This window comes from Pan troglodytes, chromosome 1 (assembly GCF_028858775.2).
Source record: "Pan troglodytes isolate AG18354 chromosome 1, NHGRI_mPanTro3-v2.0_pri, whole genome shotgun sequence".
NCBI lineage: Eukaryota > Metazoa > Chordata > Mammalia > Primates > Hominidae > Pan > Pan troglodytes.
The window spans coordinates 92,850,568-92,869,860 of NC_072398.2; the positions used below are offsets into that span (position 1 = coordinate 92,850,568).

General features: G+C 44.4%; 2 protein-coding genes across 8 annotated transcripts in view; one reads left to right on the top strand and one right to left on the bottom strand.

Moving 5' to 3' along the window:
- TSACC (TSSK6 activating cochaperone) lies at positions 1 to 9,136 on the bottom strand. Of its 6 annotated transcripts, XR_001720540.3 has the most exons (5): positions 8,990 to 9,136; positions 7,801 to 7,958; positions 2,888 to 3,016; positions 615 to 810; positions 1 to 90 (listed from the first exon to the last, which is right to left on the bottom strand). XR_001720540.3 is itself a non-coding variant. In XM_016960179.3 (4 exons), exons 2-4 carry the CDS (start codon positions 7,832 to 7,834, stop codon positions 671 to 673), a joined length of 303 nt encoding a protein of 100 aa, XP_016815668.1. In that variant the 5' UTR covers positions 7,835 to 7,958; positions 8,990 to 9,136; the 3' UTR covers positions 539 to 670. The 6 variants fall into 6 exon arrangements, 5 of the variants coding, with proteins under 5 accessions (XP_016815668.1, XP_016815535.1, XP_016815682.1 ...); XM_016960179.3 differs by lacking the exon at positions 1 to 90 and having other exon boundaries at positions 539 to 810; XM_016960046.3 differs by lacking the exon at positions 1 to 90 and having other exon boundaries at positions 539 to 821.
- The window catches only part of CCT3 (chaperonin containing TCP1 subunit 3), a 27,940-nt gene continuing 17,777 nt past the window's right edge, over positions 9,131 to 19,293 (top strand). Inside the window, exons 1-6 of one of the 2 annotated variants that reach the window (XM_016931413.3) lie at positions 9,131 to 9,441; positions 9,809 to 9,921; positions 11,715 to 11,776; positions 12,684 to 12,734; positions 12,828 to 12,890; positions 13,974 to 14,070. In XM_016931413.3, the coding sequence (XP_016786902.1) occupies positions 12,726 to 12,734; positions 12,828 to 12,890; positions 13,974 to 14,070 (169 nt within the window). In that variant the 5' untranslated portion in view covers positions 9,131 to 9,441; positions 9,809 to 9,921; positions 11,715 to 11,776; positions 12,684 to 12,725. 2 annotated transcript variants of the gene reach the window in all.

Genomic DNA, 19,293 nt, shown 5'->3' on the forward strand with positions numbered 1-19,293 from the left:
TTGCCATGTGACACGCTGCTCATCTTTGCTTTCCATGGTGATGCAAAGCTCCCTGAGGCTCTCATCAGAAGCAGATGTGGCACACACAGCCTGCAGAACCAAACCATAAGCCAAAATAAACATATTTTCTCTACAAATCACCCAACTTTAGGTATTTCTTTATAGCAATGCAAGAATGGACTAATACGTCTACCTCTAGGTCTTTGTCCAAGCTTCCCAACTGATATGGACCTACCTGACTTCATCTGTCCATGCCATCCAACCCCTCCCTTCTTCAAGTGGCATCATGAAGCCACTTTCTCCAGCAAGATTCTAAAATTGGTCCAGTTGTATCCTAGTAACCTCCAGTGTTAGTTCTTAACCTCCATCCTCTTTCAGAACACCACTACATTTTGCAATGAATTGTCTGCTTCGTTAGACAGTAATCCCTGCAAACTCCTTTTGTAATATGTAACCCCAAGTGCCTTGTACAATGCTTTGCACTCAATGAGCACTTATTATGAACCTGTGAACAAACTAACCATATGTAGAATACATATACCCAGATTCCAACAAGGGTTTACTGGGAAGAGACAGGAAAACAACACAATAACTTTGTTCCACAATTCACTTACTGAATTGGGGCAGGTGATTTAACAATGGATTAGGAGATAAGGCTGGGAGAGAAGAGTTATTGCTTCCCCTCCCAGGAGCCAGTTGTGTCACAGATGCCTGTAAATGTTCCAAAACAGCCATCTGTTGTTGGGTGAGCTGGGTCTGAAGCTGGAGGTTTGCATATATACATTCCAGGAGTCCTAGGCATTCCTTGGGCTTGTGATCAACTCCAGAAGGAAAAGCAACAGAGGTGCAAGGGAACAAAGGAGAGAGATTTGGTAATTGTACTGAGGTTAGAAGGACCCTAATAAAATGACCTCTCCAATCTTTCCAGGCACAACCCAACCCAGACATACCTTTGCCCAGCTGTCACCTCCCAGTGAGGCATACCTGGCTATCCTATTTTAATTTGAAATCAATCACTGGAACTTATTACCCCCTCCCTTGTTTCACTTTTCCCATAATATTTATGGTCATATGGCATATTTTATAATTACTTAATTTTTGTCTAAGTCCCCCTTCTAGAATGTAAGCTCCAGGAAGGCAAGGATTTTTATCTGATTTGTTCACTACTTTAACCCCAGCACCTAGAAAAATGCCCGGCATATAACAAATATTTGATGAGTGAATGAAATGGTCTGGGAGGGAGGCCTAACTTCCCTAGAGCTCAGGGGATACCTCAGCCTCCTCTGTTACTTGACACAGTGTCTCATTAGCAGTGACCTGAAGTTCCCTAACTTCAACCATTCTTGCTACATTGGTCGTTTTTTTTTTTTCTTTTTCTTTTTCTTTTTCTTTTTTCTTTTTTGGAGACGGAGTTTCACTTGTCACCCAGGCTAGAGTACAATGGTATGATCTCAGCTCACTGCAACCTCCACCTTCTGGGTTCAAACAATTCTCCCGCCTCAACTTCCTGAGTAGCTGGGATTACAGTCATGTGCCACCATGCCTGGCTAATTTTTGTATCATTAGTAGAGACGAGGTTTCACCACGTTGCCCAGGCTGGTCTCGAACTCCTGACCTCAGGTGATCCACCCGCCTTGGCCTTCCAAAGTGCTGGTATTACAAGTGTGAGCCACTGCACCTGGCCAGTCCATTCTTTTTCTAATATTTTTCTTTTTTCTTTTTTTTTTTTCAATGGAGCCTTGCTGTGTCTCCCAGGATGCAGTGCAGCGGCACAATCCTGGCTCACTGCAACCTCCACCTCCCAGTTTAAGCAATCCTCCTGCCTCAGTCTCCCAAGTAGCTGGGATTACAGGCAGGTGCCACCATGCCCAGCTAATTTTTGTATTTTTAGTAGAGATGGGGTTTCACCATGTTGGTGAGGCTGGTCTCAAACTCCTGACCTCAGGTAATCCGCACGCTTCGGCCTCCCACAGTGCTGGGATTACAGGCATGAGCCACCGAGCCCTGCCAGTCCATTCTTTTGTTTGTTTGTTTTGAGATGGAGTTTCACTCTTGTTGCCCAGGCTGGAGTGCAATGGCCCAGTCTTGGTTCACTGCAACCTCCGCCTCCCAGGTTCAAGCAATTCTCCTGCCTCGGCCTCCTGAGCAGCTGAGATTACAGGCACCTGCCACCACGCCCAGCTTATTTTTGTATTTTTAGTAGAGACAGGGTTTCACCATGTCGGTCAGGCTGGTCTGAAACTCCTGACCTCAGGCAATCCACCTGCCTTGGCCTCCCAAAGTGCTGGGATTACAGGGATGAGCTACCGTGCCCAGCCACTTTTTCTAATATTTTACATAGCCAGTTAACCTTGGTAATTATATTATCTGCTGTTTGTATTTTTATCAGTCTTGACTTCTTTGTTGGACTCTGAGGTCGGTCCTCAAAAACAGGGGTTATGACTGTCTAGTTAGTGCCCTGTTGGGTTCCCCATAGCTATGCCAAATACCCACTGACCTCCCCAAGGGAAGATGAAAATTCAAAGACCCTGAGACTGAGCTAATCGTTTCCTTCTCTAGCCACCGTTTTTTAAAATTTTACCTTCCCAAGTGAACAGGGGTAAACCTGGCCATCTTTTAACTAACATTACCAGTAAGCAATGAGAGGTTCACTTCACTCCTGCCTAGTCTAGCAAAAGTGCTAACAAGCAAGGAAACAATATAAGTTGGTAGAACTGGGATGATAATGATATCAATGAAAGTAAATAATCAACAAGCTACCACGGAAAGATCTATAGATGCCTAACATAGATTTGGCTCTTGATCAATAGGCGACAGCTCAAGCCACCTCCTCCATGCAACCCTTCCCCCTGTTGAGTCCATTAGAAAACCCTCCCTACATCCTTACCTGAGGGCAGCTTTGTTGTCTGGATGTTCAGAAAAGTGGCTGGTGGGGAACTTGCTTGAAGATTAATATAGCTGGGGGAGGGTTTTGCTCTACAGAGAGGCACAGCATTAGCTTCCTCTTTGGCTGGAACTAAATCAGAGATAACTAATCAGAGCTCATTCCAACAAGGGACAGCCTTTCTAATTAGATCCCTGCACCTGGTCCATGAAAGCAGGTGCCCAGGCCCTGCCGTGAATATGTTACATATCAGAAAGATACATAAGACAAAAAAGAAATCATAATAGGATTAAGAGAAACCAAGCAGGAGTGGGATAAGCCAAAATCTAATTTGTTTACAAGTTGTTACTGATATACACTACATGCTTGCGACTGTACTAAATCCTAGGGTATACATGAGATGTGTTAAGACATGGTTTCTTAGATGCTTAGTATCTAGTTAGGAAGACAAATCAGACACAGGTGAAACAGTGATCTAACAACATGAGAACATAAACAATGAGTCTGAGTCTGGGGTGAAAATAAAAGCCTTTTATCTGTTAGTTATACTATGTGATTAAAGGTAAAAATGAATGTTTCTTAAAAGGGAGAAGAGATCAATATGAGTAGTGAGAGAACTCTACCTCCCTTCAGGTAGAGGATATTTACTGAACCTTAAAAACTTGAGAAGCGGCTGGGCGCGGTGGCTCATGCTTGTAATCCCAGCACTTTGGGAGGCCAAGGCAGGCAGATTACCTAAGATCAGCAGTTCAAGACTAGCCTGACCAACCTGGTAAAACTCCGTCTCTACTAAAAATACAAAACTAGCCGGGCGTGGTGGCAGACGCTTGTAGTCCCAGCTACTTGGGAGGCTGAGGCAGGATAATCACTTGAACCCGGGAGGCAGAGATTGCAGCGAGCCGAGATCACACCACTGCACTCCAGCCTGGGCAACAAGGGTGAAATTCCTTCTCAAAAAAAATGAAACAACAACAAAAAAAAACTTGAGAAGCCAGGCTATACTGGTGAGAACACAATCAAGCCCCTCTCCCTAACAAGGATTGGCCTGTGACCCAATACAGGCCAATCATGGTATTCCCATCCCCCTTGGCAACTGTGACTGAGCCAAGGGATTAGGCGCATGAGGTAAGTTGGGCCAGAGTCATTCCCTGGGATCAATATATGGATTCTGTGTCTAAGAAATTTACTTTCTTCTGATCTCCTATTCTGAGAAAATGTATGGTTGGGCCCAATGAAAGCTATTTGGCCAGCATATCATGAGAAGTGGATAAAAGCAAGAGACTAGAGACAAGGAAAAGCACAGGAGAGAGACAGATGGATACACAGACACCAACAGGCACCAAATCCCCAGTTTTAGTCCCCGAGGCCCTGGTTTTTGCCGCTCTTCTTCCCATTATTCTGTGAGCTATTTCAGCATCTCTCCCAACTGCACAAGTCCCTGAATTGCCTTTTTTACTTAAAGAAGTTTGAGTAAAACTCAACTCTCATATTAACATAATCACATCTGGACATATTGAATCTGAGGTGAGAGTAGGAAATCCAAATAGAAGTGCCCAGAAAAACAGCCAGAGAGCTGGCACCGGAGCTCAAGTGAAAGGTCAAACTGCCAGGCAGCCCCAAAAAGGGGATGAAGGAGCTGCAAAAATACATTAGCTCTCCAAGGCAAAAAACAGAGAGAGAAAAACTGAACCTTCAAGGAACTCCTCCTCAGGAGTCTAGAAGATGAAAAGGAAGTGGCAAAGTAGACAAGGGCAATGGATGGAAAGTCAGACAGCTGGAACTAGGTAAGAATTAAAAAGGCAAGACAGTAGGGAGACAATAATTCACTATTATAATGAAATCAAGAAAGGATGGTAAAACAATTCATTTTCATCATACACATAAGAGATAGCTAAGTGCCTGCTATGTGTCAGTCGCTGTGGATACCACAGTTTGCTAAACAGAAGTGGTCACTACTCTCCTGGAACTGACAGTCTTGCTGTGCAGATAGGCATTAGGTGATCAAGCACACATGCTATTACACTTCAGTAAGTGCTATGAAAGCAACTGACCTAGTCTGTAGAGCTGGAAAACATGTCCTGAGGAAATAATATCTCAGCTGGGATCTGAAGGATTAAGAAGGGCCTCTTCATAAAAAACAAGCCTGGGGGCAGAAGTGTGAAAAGTAGGTTGTATGAAGGAAGATGTCTTATTCTTGTTCTTTACTCAGAGGGCAACAGAAGGAATGGCCTGGTAAGAGGAAGAAGTGCTTATATGTGGGTGCCAGGGTGAGATGCTTTCTGTCTGGAAGGTCACTGAGCCTATGAAAACTGAAATCTGTTCTGTCAGTCACTCTTGGTGAGGGAAATATGTTTTTTTGGTTTTGGTTTTTTTCTTTTGCACTGGATTACGGGGTTTGTGGATTTTCCAGGCTCTACTGGTAGGTCATCCATCTTCTTTTCCCTCCTGCTCCAGAGTCATCAGTCACTTGATGGCTTGTGCAGAATGTGGTAAGGAGACAGAAGTTGAAACTCAGGTCTCAAGATTCTTCTCAATAATGTGTTAATTTCCATGCAAAATGTGTTAATTTCCATGCAAATGCACTTTTAAATAATTTGAGTCCTTCCCGGACATATGAGAATGCATTTTTTTTTCTTTTTTTTTTGGAGACGGAGTCTTGCTCTGTCGCCCAGGCTGGAGTGCAGTGGTGCGATCTCGGCTCACTGCAAGCTCCGCCTCCCAGGTTCATGCCATTCTCCTGCCTCAGCCTCCCAAGTAGCTGGGACTACAGGTGCCCGCTACAATGCCCGGCTAATTTTTTGTATTTTTAGTAGAGACGGGTTTCACCGTGTTAGCCAGGATGGTCTCGATCTCCTGACCTTGTGATCTGCCTGCCTCAGCCTTCCAAAGTGCTGGGATTACAAGCGTGAGCCACTGCGCCCGGCCAAGAATGCATTTTATACTGGGTTATAAGGTTTGAAGAATGCTTTACACATTTTTACACAAGGTGGCATGAGAAATTAAAAATTGTTTTTTAATTAAAGAAAGAGACTGCTTTACACACACTCTATACTAAAGGAGCTGTATTTCTGACAATGTATAACAGAGGATGAGGGTGGAGAGAGGCAAAAGGAGGCAGAACAGAGGATATGATAATAAAAGGTGCTTTACATACATTCTCTTATATGTTTCTCACAATGACCCTTAAAGTAGGGTCATTGTGGATACCACAGTCTGCTAAACAGATGTGGTCACTACTCTCCTGGAACTGATAGTCTTGCAGTGCAGACAGTCATTAGGTGATCAAGCACACAAACTATTACATTTCAGTAAGTGCTATGAGAGTCTTGTGGAACTGGGGAACGTGACCTGAGGAATGTAGATAAAGTAGGTAGCTTTACCTACATTTCACTTGAGGAAACTTAAGTCATGAAATTTGCTCAAGATTCCACAGTTAATATGTGTGGCTGCATGAATAATGTTTTTTTAGTTAGGCCTAGCTTTATACCCTTAGCCCATCCCTTAGTAGCAGTTTATTTAAATGTTTCGATCTGTTGTGGGGTTAATAGTATTTTCTAGTAGAATCGTGAGCATTAAATAAGTGGTAAACTGGCCAGGCGCGATGGCTCACGCCTGTAATCCCAGGACTTTGGGAGGCCAAAGTGGGCGGATCACTTGAGGCCAGGAGTTCAAGACCTGGCGTAACCCAGTCTGTACTAAAAATACAAAAATTAGCCAGGCGTGGTGGCATACACCTGTAATCCCAGCTACTTGGGTGGCTGAGGCACAAGAATCACTTGAATCAAGGAGACAGAGGTGGCAGTGATCCTAAGTAGGTAAACTGCTTAAGAGGGTCTGGCAAATAGCAGCTGGAATTAAATTTGGTCCTGTAGACTCCAAAGTCATGCTCTTTACCACTGCACTATATACTCTGTGAAAAGAGCCAGTTAATTTATGCCCAAGCTGGGGCTGGGCGCAGTGGCTCATGCCTGTAATCCCAGCACTTTGGGAGGCCGAGGCAGGCGGATCACCTGAGGTCAGGAGTTCGAAACCAGCCTGACCAACATGGAGAAACCCCATCTCTACTAAAAATACAAAATTAGCTGGGCGTGGGGGTGCACGCCTGTAATCCCAGCTACTCGGGAAGCTGAGGCAGGAGAATTGCTTGAACCCGAGAGGCAGAGGTTGCGGTGAGCCAAGGTAGTGCCACTGCGCTCCAGCCTAGGCAACAAGAGCAAAACTCTATCTCAAAAAAAAAAAAAAAAAAAAGGCCGGGGGCGGTGGCTCACACCTGTAATCCCAGCACTTTGGGAGTCCAAGGCAGGTGGATCACAAGGTCAGGAGATTAAGACCATCCTGGCTGACACGGTGAAACCCCGTCTCTACTAAAAACACAAAAAAATTAGCCGGGCATGGTGGCAGGTGCCTGCAGTCCCAGCTACTCAGGAGGCCGAGGCAGGAGAATGGCGTGAACCCAGGAGACGGAGCTTGCAGTGAGCAGAGATGGTGCCTCTGCACCCCAGCCTGGGTGACAGAGCGAGACTCCGTCTAAACAACAAAAAAAATTATGTCCAGGCTATGGAATGGTAGGTCTTTCAGATAATCTGTTCCAGCTAAAGTTAAGTGGATAGGCTCTGGAGTCAGAAGGCCTCAGGCATTTCCCTGGCCCACCAATGGGGCTGTCCCACTACAACTCAGTATCTCCTCACTCTAGTTAACACCATGTCTTCTAAGATCCTGTACATAGTCTTGTTCTAAGTATTAAGAGGAGATACAAAGGAAGAATAATAAATTCATTTAACAAATAATTACTGAGCATCTACTATTTAATAGATCCAGTTCTAGGTGCTGGGAATACAGCAATGCTCCCATTTAGTGGGGAATGCAAAGGAGGTCTTGCTTTTTAAGGGAGGGGAAGCAGGGCCTCCAACACACACCTTTTCTGTTAGGATGACTAGTGTGCCGCTCCATCTGAACACCAACAGGTGTGGTGCCTGGGAAAGAATCATAGCATCAGATGATCAACAATCCATGCTAGTATTTTCACTATGATAATTTCCTAAGTTGTCTCCAGCAGACCTCAGGCTGTTCCAATCTGCGGAGGAAAAAGTAGGAAACTCTATTCCATGGCCAAACAGGTGACTGTTCTTGAACTGTTGGTGCTCTCACGGCCCCTTCACTAGTTTGGAAAACAGTTATTTCCTTTAGTGCTTCCTTTTTTTTCTGGACAAAACAGTAATTTAACCAAACCCAAACCTTAAACGTCTCTGACGAACAGGCAGTTACTTTCTGTGTTCTCACCATGTTTAATTTCCACGGTATGATGAGTCCTTCTCCTATCCCGAACGGTAATTTTAAAACTCTGGCTCCCCATCATCTCTAACTAAGACTCAGGACAGCGGGAGAGGGATGGATGTGGGGGAAAAAAATCTCAAAGCACCACAGGGAATACTTTTTTTTTTTTTTTTTGAGATGGAGTCTCGCTCTGTCGCCAGGCTGGACTGCAGTGACACGATGTCGGCTCACTGCAACCTCCGTCTCCAGGGTTCAAGCGATTCTCCTGCCTCAGCCCCCCGAGTAGCTGGGATTACAGGCGCGCGCCACCACGCCCGGCTAATTTTTGTATTTTTAGTAGAGACGGGGTTTCGCCATGTTGGCCACGCTGGTCTCGAACTCCTGACCTCAGGTGATCCACCCGCCTCGGCCTCCCAAAGTGCTGGGATTACAGGCGTGAGCCACAGCGCCCGGCGGAAATACTTGGGAAAATATTTTAGATAGGATAACTTAAGGAAACGCAAGCCATCACCCTCCGGTACTGCTCACAGCCTCACTGAAAGCATTTCCTAAGAGGGGAAAAGTCCACATACAGCCATTAGTCCAGAGGCGATAAACCACAACTCCCAGTGTGCCCGGAAAAAGGCTGCACAGTCCGGCCCGGTAAGACTACAACTCCCACTTCACCCTGCGCCAAGCCGGCAGGTCTTTCCCCCATGTGCTGGCTGGAGTCCCGCCTCTCTAGTCCACCTGTTGCTAAGGCTAGACCAAAAGAGTGGGAACTGTCAAGCCTTTCTTAGCCTTCACGGTCCGATAGGAGCCGAGTCGCAATACACAGTTTAACGACCTCACCTGCGGTGTTAACCGAAAGCCGCAACCCCAGCACCCAACCCTAGAGTTGACACACATGCGTAGTGGTGTGCTGGCCAACTGCCAGAGCCTTGGCGCCTGCGCCGACGTTCGCGCTGCACGCGGCCGGGAGCGGCCACCCTACTGCGCAAGCTCCTGTGCCCTCCCAGTGCCTTCATCGTGCGCTCTCTGTCTAACTTGTCTGGCCGTTCTTGCGTAGGGGGCGGGACTAAGGCTGTTAATTGGTCTGTTTTTGTGCCGATCAATGAGATGGGTGCGGTGATTGGCGACTACCTTGAGAGTAGCGGGTTGAGGTGTAAGCCCTGAGGAGGCAGCGTTTTCTGGGCTTCTGTCTGGTTTTCTCTCTCCAGAAGGTTCTGCCGGTTCCCCCAGCTCTGGGTACCCGGCTCTGCATCGCGTCGCCATGATGGGCCATCGTCCAGTGCTCGTGCTTAGTGAGTTCTGGGGATGCCAGGAAATGGACCCCCTTTTCGCCCTCCTCTGTCCATACTTTTCAGTGTTGCCCCAGCTCCGTCCCCCACTGACCGGGCCACTGAGCCTTCCAATCATCGTCTTCATTTTGGAAGCCCAGTGTCCCGCTTTCCTCTCTTCTCTTAACCTGTTCGCTTCTCTTCACAAACTCAAACTGACCTTATTCTCGCCGAGCGTCTTTCCTTGACGTGTGCTCGTCTTGGGAAGCTCTTTCCCACTCCGCGTTCTGTCCCTCAGCCCCCACGCTTCCCCCGCCCCTGCGCCCTTTCTAGCCTGATTGTCGCTATATAGCTGCACGAATAACGTTTTTTGTTTTTTGTTTTTTTTCAGTTAGGTCTAGCTTTATATTCTTGGCCCATCCCTTAGTAGCGGTAATTTAAATGTTTCAATCTGTATTACGGAGTTAACAGTATTTCCCAGTAGAATTGTGAGAATTAAATGAGGTAAGTCGGCAGACTGCTTAAAGAGGGTCTGGTAAATAGGTAATATCCTTGGTCACTTTACGTTACATTTATTTTCAGTAACAGTCTCTTGAACAGCAATCCCTTTTCCCGAAGCAACCGTACTTGCCTCACTGATCTTAGATGTAATCGTTCCCTCCGTGTCCCCGGCTTTGTACTCTTTCCCACTAACCAGTTGGGTTTTCCCAGATTTCTCGACTGGTCACCTTTTCCGTTTGGAAGATCCCTTATTTTTTTTCTTTTTATATTTTGAGACAAAGTCTCGCTCTGTCACCCAGGCTGGGTTGCAGTGGCGCGATCTCTGTTCACTGCAACCTCTGCCTCCCAGGTTCAAGCGATCCTCCTGCCTCAGCCTCCCGAGTAGCTGGGAGTACAGGCGCGCGCCACCACGCACGGCTAATTTTTGTATTTTTGGTAGAGACGGAGTTTCACCATGTTGACCAGGCTGGTCTCCAACTGCTGATGAGCTCAGGTGATCCGCCCACCTCGGCCTCCCAAAGTGCTGAGATTACAGGCGTGAGCCACCGCGCCCGGTCCCTTATTTTTTTCTGATGAGCACCACCTCCATTGTCTTCCTTTGGTGTGTTTCCATTCTGTGTGTAACTTCTGTACCTCATCTGCAGAGCCTGGCTAGCCATCTCCCCTCCCTTACCGTCTTCTGTATACTGAATGCCTTTCAGAGTTATTATTCATTATCTCTGTACCTGGGAAATAACTTTTAAGGAAAAAAATAAAATAAAAACGCTATTTTGAAAAAAAAAAAAAAAGCCTTCTTCTTTCTGATGGATTGTAGGTCCATGCAGGTTTTTGGTTACAGCTCCCTGAGATAGATGTAAATCCTAAGCATTGTGGGTGTTTTGGTTTGATGGGACTGGATTGAAAGATTTACAGACTTAAATTGTAAAGGAAGGTAATTTAGAGAGAGGAAGGAAATAAACATTATGTTGGTTTGGTTATAACCACTGGCTTGTCTCCACTGACAGGGCCTGGGGGTGAGTGGTGTATTTGCAAAGCTCCTTTCAGGTCTGCATTAATCTCTGGCATTAATTGGCTGTGACCGATTAGCCTCCCAGTTAAAGTATGTAGTCAGTTCTTAGTGATGGTAAATGGGTTACTGAGGCCTTCTTATTACATCCAATTATGAGGTGACTATATAATTTATCTTGCAAACTGTTGAGTGTGTTCTAAACAGTATGCTGTGGGGGCGCTATCACTAATTATGCTGGACCTGTTAGAGTATGATCCCCCTATCCAAGCAGAAAAATGTGAATCCCCAAACTCTTTCCCTGCTTACGCAAAGCAATGAATGGTCATTTCTTAGGGTCACCAGCCCTTTGAGAATCTGTTAATAGCTGTGGATCCTCTTTCCGGAAAAAAAAAAAATTGCAGTATCTCTCATTTTCTCACATAATCTCAGGGAGTTCGCTATCCCATTAAGGCCCATTCATAGATCTCAGGTTATGAATCCCTGCTGTAAATATATGAATATTTGGTTAGAAGAAAAGTATTAACCAAGATTCCAAAGTTATTTCTTAATATACCAAGGATTGAAATACAGAAGGAAGTTAACAGCCATAAGGACATATGTTTACAGTTTTTTGAGATATGGTTGACATATAATAAACTGCACTTATTTAAAGTGTAGAGTTTGATAAGCTTTGCTCTGTGGATATACCATGAAACCTGCATTCTTATTTTTCAAAGACGGGGAAATAAATAGCTTGTGTACGATGGGGCAGTCCTGGGCTGTTGACTTGTGTTTTTGTCTATTTTAGGCCAGAACACAAAGCGTGAATCCGGAAGAAAAGTTCAATCTGGAAACATCAATGCTGCCAAGGTCACAAATCTTTTAAGTGTTTATGGTAGTTTGCCTCCAGCTATCTTTCCTGGTATTTGGTCATAGCCATGTGTCCTGTGCATCTAGACTTTATAGAGTGGGCAAATAGGCAGAGGAAAAGTTGATCTCTTTCAGAACATTTTCCTGATGATGTTAGGGGAAAGGAAGCCCTCCCCTTCTGAGTTAGGACTGATAATCTTCTCGTATTAACTTGTGCATTATTCTGTTGCTGTGTATTGTTTTATAGTATTCTATTTGTGTTTGTCTCCCATACTAAACTGAGTTACTTGAACATAAGTACTTTATTCCCTTTTGTATTCCTAGTGCCCACCGTAGATCTTGGATAGATATTCGGTAAATGTCTTTTGAATGAAATAGTGAAATAGCCTTATATCTGATTTAGGATGGTGTAGAGGCCACCGTCATGGAAAGAAATACTAAGACATGGACTTCTAGTAATTAGGACTGCTGGGAAACAAGCTCTGGGAGCCATTTCCCCCTTATTCTTGTGAAAAGTCATTTCTGTATCCATTCTGAAAGCATTCCCAAGGGGAGAAAAACAACAGAGCTAGCCACATCCTATATCTAAAGTGGCATGCTATGTCTAAAGTGATGGCTAACCATGCTTTAGGGGTGTCATTAAAAACACTGACTCTGGCTGGGCGGAATGGCTCACGCCTCTAATCCCAACACTTTGGGAGGCTGAGGCAGGTGGATCACTTGGGCCCAGGAGTTTGAGACCAGCCCGAGCAACATAGTGAGACCCCTTATCTAAAAATAAAATAAAATTAAATTAAAATAAAACACTGACTCTGTGGGTTGTTCATGCCCCTTTCCCCTATTACTCCAACATTCTCACACTGTCTTCTGATTTGTGCTTGCGTATTTTATGTTCCCTTTCCATTAGACTATTGCAGATATCATCCGAACATGTTTGGGACCCAAGTCCATGATGAAGGTAGGCTTATCTCTTCCTAAAACTCTTAGACTACAATTTTTTTTCTTCCTGTTATCTAGGACACTTTAAATATAACTTTTGCTTTCATCTTAGATGCTTTTGGACCCAATGGGAGGCATTGTGATGACCAATGATGGCAATGCCATTCTTCGAGAGGTGTGTTTTGTTTTTGGTTTTGTTTTTTTGCTTTCTGACAGTTCTATAAACATAAAGGACCTGTTAAGATACAGGCTCTGATTAGTTTTTTTAGGGCTGCTCTAACAGATTACCAGAAACTGGTTGGCTTCAACAACAGAAATTTATTATCTTATAGAATGAAGCTAGAAGTCTGAAATAAAGGCGTCAGTAGGGCCATACTCCTTCTGAAGTCTCTAGGGAAGAACTCCGCTTCTCGCTTCTGATGGTTGCTGGCTTTCTTTGGCATGAACTTGGTCTCTGCCTTGGTCTTCATGTTATTCCCCTTGTGTGTCTCTTACACAAGGACACCGGTGATTGGTCTTTGAGCCCACCCTAATTCAGAATGACCTTATCTAACTTGGTTACATCTGCAAAAACCCTATTTTAAAATAAAGTAAAATTCACAGGTTCTGGGAGTTATGACTTCAATGTATCTTTTTTTTTTTTTTTTTTGTTTTTTGTTTTTGAGACGGAGTCTCGCTCTTGTCACCCAGGCTGGAGTACAGTGATGTGATCTCGGCTCACTGCAGCCTCCGCCTCATGGGTTCAAGCAATTCTTCTGCCTCAGCCTCCTGATTAGCTGGAATTACAAGCGCATGCCACCACACCCGGCTTAATTTTTGTACTTTTAGTAGAGACAGGGTTTCGCCATGTTGGCCAGGCTGGTCTCGAACTCCTGACCTCAGGTGATCCACCTGCCTCCGCCTCCCAAAGTGCTGAGATTACAGATGTGAACCACCATGCCCAGCTGGCTTCAACGTATCTTACTGAAGAACACAATTCAGCCACAATGGTGCTTCCGGTAAATAAGCTAAAAGATATCGTTCTGTCCTCTGGCAGCTTTAATAGTTGAGTTCATGTAATACATTTTTTCCCAAAAAGGATTTGGAAAGTAGTTTACTTAAGCTATTTGGGGTGCCATTTTTAATCTTTCAAGATATGGTAAAACATTAAAGGGAAAGTAAGTACGTATAGAAGCAAGAAGCCCAAGAGTTAGGGCCAAGCTTCATGAGTTAAGAGGTCTTTGAATAGTGTGAATTCATTAGTGATCTACCTTTTTAGATTCAAGTCCAGCATCCAGCGGCCAAGTCCATGATCGAAATTAGCCGGACCCAGGATGAAGAGGTTGGAGATGGGACCACATCAGTAATTATTCTTGGTAAGAGGAGAATAAGAGGTTGATAAGGAAAAATTAGAAGTAACACCTGTGTCATATTTTAAGAAGGAAATTCTGTTACAGATCCACTAATTACAGATATTTAAATAGCTTATTGGTTATTTTCTATGTATTCTCTCCAGTTGGGTATAAAACATTTATATGAATAGGATGAGCTATGCAAATCTGGCTGATAAACTAATAGTTAATTCTCTTTATTCACTGTAAGTTATAATATTCTTTTTTTTTTTTTTTGAGACAGAGTCTCACTCTGTCACCATGCTGGAGTGTGGTGGTGCGATCTTGGCTCACTGCAACCTCTGCCTCCCAGGTTCAAGCGATTCTCCTGCCTCAGCCTCCCAAGTAGCTGGGACTATAGTCACGTGCCACCACGCCCAGCTAATTTTTGTATTTTTAGTAGAGACAGGGTTTCACCATGTTGGCCAGATGGTCTTGATCTCTTAACCTCGTGATCCGCCCTCCTTGGCCTCCCAAAGTGCTGGGATTACAGGCGTGAGCCACCACGCCTATAAAGTCACCACAAACACTGAATTGGCAAATAATAAATCATTGCTTCTATAGGAAATACAGGGTTAGATACCTATAAGCCTCTGGTCACACTTTCATCAACTGATAAATATATACCTTATTGTATGTGTTTGTCTTCAAGACACCCATTTAATATATATAGTTGATTTATTAGCATTGAACTCATAGCCCATAGCAATATAACTCATGCCTGGACAAAGCTCACCTAACGTATTTTCTCTGTAAGGCACATCACAGCCTTCTTGCACATAGAAGCATTAGCTAGCACTTAAGCACTACACTTGTGAGCCATTATAAATACCGAAATCATCAAGAAAAATGTGAAAAACATAACCTTAAATATACTGCATAAAGGACACTTTTTTTTACAGTGTGAGAGCTAAAGGCCTTGTTTGACCTCACCTAGGAATGTCATTGGGTGACTCAAATTTTTTGCCATTCTGTGAATTTCCATGAATGACTATGAAAGTGTCATGAATGTTGATTTTGGGGTTACAAATAATAAGAAATGAAATCTTTAGGATAATGACCCTGGGCTATGTAAGTTTAAAGACTAATCTTTCTACTTCCTATAGGATCATAAAGAATTATTTTTCAAATCTTGGCCTATTGCCTTTATTGTGTAAATGTCAAGATGATAGTAAAATTTTTATACTAGAAACACTAGTTTTAAAAAATCTGATTGCAACCAAGTGTGGTGGCTGACACCTGTAATCCCAGCACTTTGGGAGGCCAAGGTGGGCAGATCACGAGGTCAGGAGTTCAAGACCAGCCTGGGCAACATGGAGAGACCGCGTCACCATAAAAAATAAAAATCGGCTGGATGTGGTGGCACACACCTGTAGTCCCAGCTACTGGGGAGGCTGAGGTCGGTGAGGCAGGAAGTTGAGGCTGCAGTGAGCCGTGTTTGTGCCACTGCACTCCAACCTGGACAACAAAGCAAGACCATGTCTCCTTTTTTTTTTTTTTTTTTTTTTTTTGAGATGGAGTCTCACTCTTGTTGCCCAGGCTGGAGTGCAATGGCACAATCTCGGCTGGCCGCAACCTCCCCCTCTCGGGTTCAAGCGATTCTCCTGCCTTAGCCTTCCAAGTAGCTGGGATTACAGGCATGGGCCACCATGCCTGGCTAATTTGTATTTTTAGTAGAGATGGCGTTTCTTCATGTTGGTCAGGCTGGTGTCGAACTCCCGACCTCAGGTGATCTGCCCGCCTCTGCCTCCCAAAGTGCTGGGATAATAGGTGTAAGCCACCACGCCTGGCCTGAGAGGGACTATTTTAAAATAAGGGATGCTAATTTTATTTATTTATTTATTTATTTTTTTTTTGAGACAGAGTCTTGCTCTGTTGCCCAGGCTGCAGTGCATTGGCGCAATCTCAGTTCACTGCAACCTCCACCTCCCAGGTTCAAGTGATTCTCCTGCCTCAGCTTCCCTAGTAGCTGGGATTACAGGCATGCGCCACCACGCCTGGCTAATTTTTGTATTTTTAGTAGAGACAGGGTTTCACCATGTTGGCCAGACCGATCTCGAACTCCTGAGCTCAGGTGATCTGCCAACCTCGGCCTTCCAAAGTACTGGGATTACAGGTGTGAGCCACTGCGCCCAGCCAAGGGATGCTAATTTATAGTGTTGGCCCACATACCTAAAAATAAAGTTCTTAATCAAAATTATTATTATTTATTTTTCGTAGAGATGGGGTCTCATGTTGCCCAGGCTTGCCTCAAACTCCTGGGCTCAAGCAATCTCCTGCCTCAGCCTCCCAAAGTGTTTTTCTTTTTGAGATGGAGTCTTGCTGTGTCACCCAGGCTAGAGTACAGTTGTGCAATCTCAGCTCACTGCAGCCTCTGATCCCGGGTTCAAGCGATTCTCCTGCCTCAGTCTCCTGAGTAGATGGGATTACAGATGCCCACCACCGCGCCCGGCTAATTTTTATATTTTTAATAGTGACGGGATTTCACCATGTTGGCCAGGCTGGTCTTGAACTCCTGACCTCATGATCCACCTGCCTCAGCCTCCCAAAGTGCTGGGATTACAGGCTGTGAGCCACCGTGCCTGGCTAAGCCTAGCTAATTTTTCAAATTATATTTATTTATTTATTTATCTTTGAGACAGAGTCGCCCAGGCTGGAGTGCAGTGGCACAGTCTTGGCTCACTGCAGCCTCCACCCCTGGGGTTCAAGTGATTCTCCTGTCTCAGCCTTTCTGTTAGCTGGGATTACAGGTGCCCGCCACTGTGCCTGGCTAATTTTTGTATTTTTAGTAGAGATGGGGTTTCACGATGTTGAGGCCAGGCTGGTCTCACCACGCCTGGCCTTACTTATTTTTTTATTTTTATTTTTAAATTTTATTTATTTATTTTTGTGTGACAGAGTCTCACTCTGTAGCCCAAGCTAAAGTGCAGTGGCATCATCTTGGCTCACTGCAACCTCTGCCTCCTGGGCTCATGATTCTCATGCCTCAGCCTCCTGAGTAGCTGGGATTATAGGCGCATGCCACCAAGCCCAGCTAATTTTTGTATTTTTAGTAGAGGTGTGGTTTCACCATGTTGGCCAGGCTGGTGTCAAACTCTATCAACCTCAGGTCATCCACCCACCTCAGCCTCCCAAAGTGCTGGGATTACAGGCGTGAGCCATAGTGCCTGGCCCTATTGTACTGCATTTTGAGAATGGTGAGTTGAATAAAAATGTCCTTGAGAGTCACAGTCAACTAGTCCATCTTTAGATCCAGTTCTTTTGAGGATTCAGAACATAGCCAGTTATGGACTTTTAGGGAAAACCTGGAAGGATGAAAGAGGAGGGAGGAAAGATTTCATACTCTTTTTTATTTTTTATTTTTTGTAATAGAACATGAGCTTTACATATCAGAGAAAATTTTCTAGCTGATAGTTTCAGTTGAATCATCTAGAGATAGTGGGTAGAATAAGTATCCATGAGTCTAAGTATCTTAGATGTAGATGGATTTAAGAATGTGAAAAAGAACACTTGACCAGCCCTAAAGAAATCTTCTGTTACAGTTCTAATAATTTCTTAATAGGGCATATCCTTTTCTAAGTTATCTTACTCAGGCTTTTGCTTTTTTTTTTTTCCGAGACGGAGTCTCATACTGTTGCCCAGGCTGGAGTGCAGTGGCGCGATCTTGGCTCACTGCAGCCTCTGCCTCCCGGGTTCCAGCAATTCTTCTGCCTCAGCCTCCCAAGTAGCTGGGGTTACAGGCACCTGCCACCATGCCCAGCTAATTTTTGTATTTTTAGTAGAGACGGGGTTTCACCATGTTGGTCACGCTGGTCTCAAACTCCTGACTTCAGGTGATCCTCCCACCTCAGCCTCCCAAAGTGCTGGGATTACTGACGTGAGCCACCATGCCCAGCCACTCAGCCATCTTTTAAAATGCAATAATATGCTGCTTAATGATGGGGATATGGGCCGGGCGCGGTGGCTTACTCCTGTAATCCCAGCACTTTGGGAGGCCAAGGTGAGCAGATCACGAGGTCTGGAGTTCGAGACCATCCTGACCAACATGGTGAAACCCCGTCTTTGCTAAAAATACAAAAAATGAGCTGGGCATGGTGGCGCGTGCCTGTAGTCCCAGCTACTCGGGAGGCTGAGTCGGGAGTATCACTTGAACCTGGGAGGTGGAGGTTGCAGTGAGCCCAGATCACACCACTGCACTCCAGCCTGGCAACAGAGCAAGATTCCGTCTCAAAAAAAAAAAAAAAGATAGGGATACGTTCTGAGACAAATACGTTATTAGGCAATCTCATTACTATGCAGACTTCATGGAGTGTACTTCACAAACCTGGGTGGTACGGCCTACTATACACTTAGGCTGTATGGTATAGCCTATTGCTTCTAGGCCGCAAAGCTGTATAACATGTTACTGTACTGAGTACAGTTATAATACAGTGGTAAGTATTTGTATAATAAGCATAGCTAAACATAGAAAAGTTACAGTAAAAATATGATATTATAATCTTATGGGACCACTGTCATATATGTGGTCCATTGTTGGCCAAAACGTTAAATGGTACGTGACTGTATTTTTTGATTATTTTTCTTTCAATATACATGATTGACACTTTGGAATTGAAACAAAATATATTGAATTCAAACACTGGAGCACATACTAATGAATAACATATTATGTACATTTTTAAAAGCTTATTTTATCTGCCAGTAAGCAGGTAGTACAAGCAATTTGTGCAAAAAGGCTTTTGACAAAAAGAATATTTACAATACTCTCTTTATACTTTTTCTAGAAACAAGCTTTTTTGTGTGTGCGTTTGTATCTATGTATATGTTATTTTGTGTGTGTCTATTAGAAAGTAAAGACAAATTTTATTTATTTATTTATTTTGAGACAGAGTCTCACTCTATCACCCAGGCTGGGGTGCCTGGGCACAGTCTCCACTCACTGCAACCTCTGCCTCCCAGGTTCAAGCAATTCTTATGCCTCAGCCTCCCACCTAGCTGGGATTACAGACACCCGCCAACACACCTGGCTAATTTTTGTATTTTTGGTAGAGACAGTTTCACCATGTTGTCCAGACTAGTCTCAAAACTCCTGGTCTCAAGCGATTTGCCTGCCTCGGCTTCCCAAAGTGCTGGGATTACAAGGTGTGAGCCACCATTCCCAGCCAGAAAGTAAAGACAAATTTTAAAAGAAGGAGATGTTTTACCAAT

Bases quoted from the DNA above. Each gene is read 5' to 3' on its own strand.
- TSACC (XM_016960046.3), bottom strand. From the start codon at position 7,834: ATGGAGCGGCACACTAGTCATCCTAACAGAAAAG. The intron at 3,017-7,800 runs GTGTGTGTTGGA...TCTCTGATTTAG, and splicing joins TAGTCATCCTAACAGAAAAG to TTCCAGCCAAAGAGGAAGCT. The intron at 822-2,887 runs GTAAGGATGTAG...TTCCTTCTGGAG, and splicing joins GACAACAAAGCTGCCCTCAG to TTGATCACAAGCCCAAGGAA.